We start from the raw sequence: 8,542 nt of genomic DNA, 5'->3' as shown, positions 1-8,542 counted from the left end.
AGGGAGGAAATCCAGTCATTCTGCAGACATTTGGACATATTCTAAACATTGTCAAGTTATAATTCTTGATAAGCAAAACGAAATTTTCGTGTTGTAGAAAGTTATTTATTCGTTTTTTTATATGTAAAAATAATTTATGAAATAAAGTAGATATGATACTCGTAAAAAATATAACCATGAACTATTTATTTGGTTTAATTGAAAGTTTTCATAAGTGATTTATTACTATCTTTGGTGGTATTAGTAGTGAGTTTGTATTAAGCCATTTGTTAGTATCTGAATCTTTATTTTTCTTTTTTACTTTGAATATTTTTATTATTTAATTGTTAAAGACTAAAGAAGGATTGAACTGAACGGACTTATGCTCATTTTAAAGATGTAGTGTGTAAAAAACATAAAATTTACCTTCAGTAACATTAATCATAAAATAATGCCAAGGTTTGAAATATGTAATTTAAACATTAATTGTTGCAGTTAAATTATGTTGTGCAAAAAAAAAACAGGGTTGAATGTCATCTGAATACAAATGTTATGGTTGGATCAGACTATAGCAAAAATGCCGTATTTAATTCAAAAGTGAACAAAAATTCAACCGTTGAATTTAACTTAAACAAAAATACTATAAAATCGAATCTGATCAAAAATGGTATGATTGAATTTAATCCAAACAAGCGTGTCGCGGTATTTATATATTAAATAAACGTTTGAAACAAAATATAAAAGAAAAACAAAGCAATGATAGAGTAAGTCGATTGTATTAATTTGTTTAGTGGCGTTGTTGAAGCTAAATCAAAAGCATTGTGTAATTAAAAGTTATGGAGTTTCAGCTTACCATCCGGGAACATCTTCGGGATCTTCGCAGTTTCCTGTTCCATCAGAGTCTCCAATCTTGAAGACGGTCCCGATTGGGCAACCATATTCGCGGGCAACTCCCTCGAGGCAGATGTAATACTTGCGGCAGTCTTCGGGGTGGGCATGACGAGAGAAGGTTCCAGCGCTGGAGACCTCACCAGGGGCGGGGCAGGCGAAACCGTTGGCAACCTCTGCAAACGTACAGTGAAATAAACATTTTACTCCGAACCACCAGTTTTAATTTCAACTTTTTTAATGGTTTTCCTTCATGCAAGTTAGAAGAAAATACGGTTTAAAAAAATCATACGTATTATTTAAAAAACAGAAGAAACATAGTTACTGAAATTCAACAATGTTTAACACATGCAAAAATAAAACGTGGAAAAATCATAAATTTAGACTTGAGCGAATACCATTATGTAAACCTCGAAAATTAATTTTTAATCACGGAGACATCAATGCTCGGAATAACTGTTTATAAAAATAAAAGTAGGTACTTTTATTTTCTTTTTTTAAAGATTTAATATTTCCTTATTAATTTTTTTTTTTAAAGTATTATCATTTTGGGGCCATTTTCAACGAGTTGTAAGTAACTCACTACTTGAAAATTTGGGTCGATTTGGGATAGAGTGGGGTTTGAACCTCGGACATCTGATCTGTGAGTCTGCATCACTAGCCACGAGCCCTCATCCCAAAAATACATGTTTTCAAATTTAGATAATGACGGACAATCTAATAAAAATAAAGATTCTTAAAGTTCTCAATAAATATTTTATTGGTGTAAAAGCGGGTCAAGAGTAGGTAAATTAATGAATCAAAAAAAATCATTACGATGCAAGTTTTTGCCTAATACTTAAATAACATAAATGTCTCGAATAGTATTCATGTAAACTGTCTTGAATCAAAATCTCAACTCATGTTCGTTACGTTATCAATAATGCTGATATGTAATTGCACTGGAAAACATACAAGGCGATGACACAACATTAACTAAAGATACTGATAATACATAAATATAGTATCAGACAACAACAATGCTACAAACAAAGACAAATGTAGGACAGTCAAAAATACTATTCAGTGGACTTAAACACTACAATAACTTACTTGAAAAGTTACACTGGAGACAAAATTAGAATCAAACCAAAAAGTACAATATGACTTTTGTAGGATTTAGGTTGCTGAAGGTGGAGGTCCTACACCAGTTGGAGATTGACAAAGAAGACGCAAGGTTGCTGTTTTATGGTTATTTATTACGTGGCGAGTAAATAATGACTTATGTCGGACGAGTGTTACATCGGTGATGGGTTGAAGAGACTGCACTTGAACTACATGCTGGAACTGAATGACGTCGTCGAGCTGGACTGATTGACTGAACTGAACTTGTTCGGCTGACCGACTGGCGTTGCCACGCCCTGAGATCTCTTTATAGGCGACGTTCCTTGTAGTTCATTTCTTCACGGTAGCGACGATGTAAATGTACTGAAGAATGATGCTCCTGATTTATGTGCAATATTCTTAGAGTTGCATAAAAATATGTTGTATTGGGTTCTATGGAAAACGATAACATTGCTTTCTTCGGTCGTCACACTATTTCAGGTGAAACGTTTTAGCACGTGTGTGTCATTGATTATGAACTATGAACCCTACACTAGAATTACCAGACGGGAATATTTCTTGTGTAACCCTAACGGGTTTTTCAAAATAATATAAACAAGATCAATTAATCATGTGTTCATCGTACCATACGACATTTCTTAGCCATCCAGATGTCTACTAACTAAGATGGATATGTTCTCATCATCACTATGGCTGCATCGTCTGCATGAAATTTGATGTTAACGACCTTATTTCCCTTAGTAGTTTCACCACTATATTCATTTTTAAAAGCGTTTTTTCATATATATTTATTCTGTTTGTGTAAGAAAGGGTTATTGGCGTATATATTGTGCTATATTTAGTTATAAAGGTGCTAAACTTGCTTGGTTTCTTTGCTGTTCTCAATATGTGAGTATTTTTAAAAATTTTAATATTATTTATGTCCCGAATGGAGTTTTTGTAACTCCTGGGAATGTAAGTCAATGTATAATATCTGTTAAATACTTTGTGTTATATGATTTATAAATAAAATTTTTAAAAATTAAAAAAAATATCAGGTAACCAGAATACGACCTACAATGGATTAAAAACACTTTTGTTCGTGTTAAAACAAAATGACAAATACAAAACGACGTTGCGTAATTACATCAAATAGCCACAGATAATAAACAGCAATAAAAAATTATTCGACCTGACCTAACATTATCTTTTAATGTATCAAAACAGTACGAGTACAGTTTTTTGAGACCCGTTTATTAATCATTGATCTGATCAAATGTTTCAAATATATTTATAAAGGCCGTTTTTATTGATTTTTTTTTATGCTAAGGCTTTAAAACGTATTTAAACAAGCTTAACGGTATTCTAAAGTTACTTTCAATGTTCGAGATAGAGTCTGTTGACCTCTAATTGCAGTATTAACCTTTAAAAATGAACCGAATGTGCGTTAAATAGTAAACAACCTTGGAATTAGCTTAACTAAAAATACCTTGAAGTAAAACGGCGTTTCGTACATATTTATATGCATTTCGATTCGGTACTTGTCTACAAAGTATGTTTTACCTTCTGAAATTATTTTTTGGTTGTGGTAACTATGTTTTTATTATCTGTCATTCAATTATTTCAAATACTATTCCTTTCCTCAATTAACATCATTTTTATATTCTTTAAGTTAATGCTTACTTCCGTTTTAAATGCATATTAATTTTTGTAAAGAATCAGATTATACAAAAAACTTTTGTAAGCTACTATGGAAAGTCTTATTTTATATTTCGGAACATAATAGTTACTATTTTTGACGAATAGATTTAACTGTCTTTTTTTATCAAATGATTTTGCTTATGAACAGGCAAAAATGAAGAGCAAGAACTTCTGCGCCGATGTTTTTTAAAACAAAAACCACAGAAAACCCTTTAAGGACATGGGTTTTATACATTCCTTCTTGCGTACTGTGACCCGGTCCGGTCAGCTTACATACAGACTCTAGTTTCTTCAAGAATCTTGGGATATAGTTCTTTATCTTGATTTTGCATATTGTAACTTCATCATCTCACTAGAACTTGACTCTTCATCTCACTAGAACTTGACTCTTCATCTCACTAGAACTTGACTCTTCATCTCACTAGAACTTGACACTTCATCTCACACGTAGAACTTGACACATTTATAAAACTTGGAATATGACTTTTTGTGTTCATTCTTGCACTCCAAAAAGAGCCTGACTCTCCTAGAAGACTTGAGAAATTGTTATTTATCTTTGTTTGTACATTGTGGGACAAACATATATATATATATATATATATATATATATATATATAGACTACATATATATAGACTTGCATATATATATATATATATATATATATATATATATATATATATATATATATGCAGATCTTTGCTTTCCCGCCCTTGCACTCTAGAACTTGGTAAATCTTCATTCAAAACCTGGCTTTTCTAGGAGGCTTGAAATATGATTATCAACCATTATGTTTTGTTTTTGAAATCTAAACATCACGAACGAAGAACCCTATTTGTCTTTACCATTAAAAATACTGTATTTCTCCTTTGTTTTTGGACTCTAAGATTTGGTCGGCCTACATAAAAAATGGCTTCTCTGAGAGATATGAAGTTTTGTTCCTTACCTTCGTTCTTGCACTCTGGGACCTGATCAGCCCACATGCAGACCCTGGCTTCTCTGTCGTAGGCGAGCCCAGGGGAGCACTGGTATCTGGAGGCCTCTCCGTTCCAACAGTTCCAGAAGACATCACATTTGTTCTCATCAGCGAAGATACCATACAAACGAGTACAGTGGTTTGTGGTGATTGCAGGCTCTGCAAAGATAAAAATATAAAGTTTTGAAAAAAACACAAAAAAAATTGCCGATAAACGTAGAATTTATCTTATATTTTTGGTACACACAACTAGGTAACTAATCAAGTTGACATTATTTTCCTAGATGAAAATCAAAAAAAAAATAAAAAATTTCTTACCAAGTTCTGTTCTTTCACCGCACTCTACATTATGAAGGTAGTCGCAGTTTTCTGTCAGGAACTTGGAGTCAGAGGCATCGAAGGCCAGACCGTTTCCACAGGTCTTCAGCTCAGCAGCATTGTTGTCACACTTCCAGTACTTGTCACAGCTGCTGTGGTGAGGGTAGAATCCAAAATCATCGGGGCATTTGAAGCTCTCCTGGGCCACAACTGTAGACAAAGAAACAAAAGACATTAGTCAAAATACTATAATCATCAATATATATATTTAGAATTCTTAACAAGTTATTTACAATTTGTTTTTTAATTTTAACATTGTTCTTATATTCATATTTTTAATATTTTTTTTTATGCAAAGTTTCGCTTTTTATTTTGCATTGCAGTTTGCTTTTTATTGTTTCTACATGTATATAAAATCTTTTTTTATTTCTTTTAATGTGTTGTGTATTTATAAAATTATTACTTTCTTGTTTGTAGTTACCTGTATATTTATTTTTATACTTATAAGCATATGAAAATGTATTTATTTTTTTGTTTGAATTCTTTACAAGTTACTTACAATTTGCTTTTTAATTCAATTACTTTTATTATATCCATATAAAATTATTTTTTTCTTTTTTACTATGTAAAGTTTCACTTTTTATTTTGCATGGCAGTATGCTTCTTATTGTTTCTAAATGTATTGTTTATCTTTTAAATTTTTTAGCACTATGTTTGTACTTAACTGTATATTTTTTGTAAATGCCCCTTGGGCGTATTGTAAAATTAAATAAATAAAAAATAAATAAATAAATAATCTCTTATATAAACCCAGTGGTGTACAAGGCACTGCATTGGCAAATTTATTGGAGCGTATCTAGGATCAGTTTTATGCTTTAGGTGACAGTCCAGGAACATTAAAATGTTCTAGTTTGAAACCACTTTTAAAAATAATATTTCACAAAATATCACTACTTCTTACAGAATGGTTTAATTTGATTGAAACAATGGAATATTGCCGTGAAAATACTTATTTTCGAACTATCAATCTGATTCTAAGTTCGCAAATAATTTAACACGAGCTCGTGTTAAAAAGTTAAGGCAAAGCCTAAAATTAACACTCTTCGCATTTTGAGTAGGTGATAACTTCGACCGTGCTATTTTACCGCTTCGTGTTTTAGTATGGTTAAGTTGGCTGCACTGTCGCTTTTAACGACGCTGAACTGTCGGAATTACTCGGGATCTTTTATTTATTGTATTATATTTGTTTAAAGCATTTTAAAAAAATGAGTTGTCAGAGGTAAGCATAAAATAAAATCCTTAAAATGTATTAAAAAATTAGCCACTGATGTAATTGTAGACAAAGAATTAAAACTTGAAAAAAACTGTAGTATACATGAACACAATACGAGAATATCAGAAAAATATCATATACAACCTTCTAAAATGAGAAAAAGACAATCGAGACTAATAAACCATGGACTAAAATTATATAATAAACTACTAGACAAAACTAAACAAAAGACTCAGACAACCTTTACAAAAGATGTTAAAAATATTATTTATTAACAGTAGAATGTGAATTTTAAAAGTAAAACTATTTTGTTAAATGTGTGTAACCTGTAAGGGTGACATCACAGTAAGTTAAAAAATATTCTCAAACATAAAATGAACAGTAATCTAATAGAAATAAAAAAGAAAAGAAAAAACACTACAAATTATTTCAAGAGCAAATGCCGCACATCATTACGATTATTCGCAAATAAATCAATGTTTAATGATTTTGATAATACAATAAAATCATTAAAAGTTCGCCATAAATATGAATTTTGCCTATAATTAGATGAAACAAGAGAAATGTGAAAAAGAAGGTTATTCCTGAGTACTTTGGAAGAAACATTAATGGATAGTTTGCATAGTAGTTCAGGGCAGTCAATTGAACCAGAGGCAATTTTCAATAGATAAATTATATCAGCTATTTCACGACGTTTTTGCAGAGGTAATAAGTTATGCTTTTTACATATTTGAATATACTGATCGGGTTTAAACCCAAGTTTCAACCGGAAACAGATACTAAACGAATTTCTTTTTAATATTTTCAATGCGTAATATCTGCACATTGTACGTGGGATTTCATATTTGTGATGCTTATTCCAGGTTATTAAATTATTATTAATTAAATGATTAATTTAATTCGTGATGTGTCTGGTCTCAGTGAGCAAAGGTCGATCTTCCCCCGGATCGACTTCAGAAAACAACCTTGAATGATATTTTTTTATTGATAATAGTTTCGAAAGTCCCAGAAGTAAATTTATACATCTGATGCACGAATAGTATTGCAAGAACCGTCTGTCTCGGGCGAAGGTCGTGAAACCGAAGGTGTTTTTTTAATACACCTTGCGCTGTCGTATAGACTTCCATGAAATGGAAAGTGGATCTGTTACAAACCAGTTCTGAAGCGATGCTGTTGAATTATAATAAGGTTACTGATATTTAAAACCGGCCGTTCGTACTGTTAGAACACAACGGTAATGTTACAAATCCGCGCATAACTTATTCCTATTCAGAACGAATTATTTACAAATTAGTTAAGCATAATTTTTTCATTTAATAGAATTAATTATAATATTTTGGACAAATTTTTCAATCTACTGATTTACGTTTTTTTAATAAAGATATGATACAAAACATACTTATTTATTTTATTTTAGTAACATAAACGGCAAGTCTGCCTTTTACGAAAAAAATATAATACTTACATATTTGGCTTGATATGTATATATTTAAAAAAAAACATAAATTTCCTTTTACCCAAGATTATAAAAAAAAATTAAAGCTAAAAATCATAAAAGATTTATGAAAAAAAAAAAACTAAAAATCATATAATATACATATTCATTAAATAGTTTCAGTAAATATTCAGTAAATAATTTAAAAATAAACTTAAAAAACGATTTAAATAATAAAATATTTTAAAGTAATATAACAAAAAAATCGTAAGTACTGTTTCATACAGTTGGGCAAAGTGAACAAAAAATTGTGTATATTATGAAATGTATCAATAAATAAATATAATTACATTAATTATAGAAACAATAAATACCCTACACTAAATATATCCGATACGTGGGAATAACTATTGCCGAGTTCATGAAGTCGGTTCAATTACACAAAAACAATGCAGTTTTCAAAAAAATAATGTTATAATAACTTCATTATAAATTTTATGTTTGAAGCACTAACTTTATGGTTATTCATTATACTATTTTTTTTATATATTTTTTAAAATATGAGTACGTTTTCGTGTCACTAATGTTTAACATATATTACTCTATAGGGCGCGTCTATGTACTAGTATGTCAATGGCAACAGATCATACTATCTGTAAACGACTAGAGTTCCGTATTACCTTCTCAAAAATATTATCTCTCACTTTAAAAAAATGTGTCGAGATCCAAAGACTCTAAAATTTTTTGTTTGATTCGTCAGTCAATATCGATAGAAATCATTACCCAGGCTGAATCTAAATACCTTAGATATATTATGGGACCAAGTTATAGTTATCTAACAAGTTTGATAACAAAGTGAGCCATTGGCTTCCGGATAACTTGCAGGCCTAC

The 8,542-nt window shown here is 30.5% G+C and overlaps 1 protein-coding gene across 1 annotated transcript; it reads right to left on the bottom strand.

Moving 5' to 3' along the window:
- Positions 1 to 283: 283 nt before the first annotated feature.
- Positions 284 to 5,153, bottom strand: Gasp (Chitin binding Peritrophin-A domain-containing protein Gasp; the record flags this gene model as incomplete). Its single annotated transcript, XM_088231952.1, has 3 exons — positions 284 to 1,043; positions 4,596 to 4,784; positions 4,944 to 5,153. Coding segments are annotated over 3 exons (614 nt in total), but the record flags the coding sequence as incomplete, so codon positions are not given.
- Between the last annotated feature and the right edge of the window lie 3,389 nt (positions 5,154 to 8,542).

Source organism: Micrasema longulum, unplaced genomic scaffold, assembly GCF_059751315.1.
Source record: "Micrasema longulum isolate JH-2025_06_02 unplaced genomic scaffold, ASM5975131v1 h1tg000936l, whole genome shotgun sequence".
Lineage (NCBI taxonomy): Eukaryota > Metazoa > Arthropoda > Insecta > Trichoptera > Brachycentridae > Micrasema > Micrasema longulum.
The sequence above is the reverse complement of the archived record's forward strand: the minus strand, read 5'-3'. Positions and strand labels throughout refer to the sequence as shown.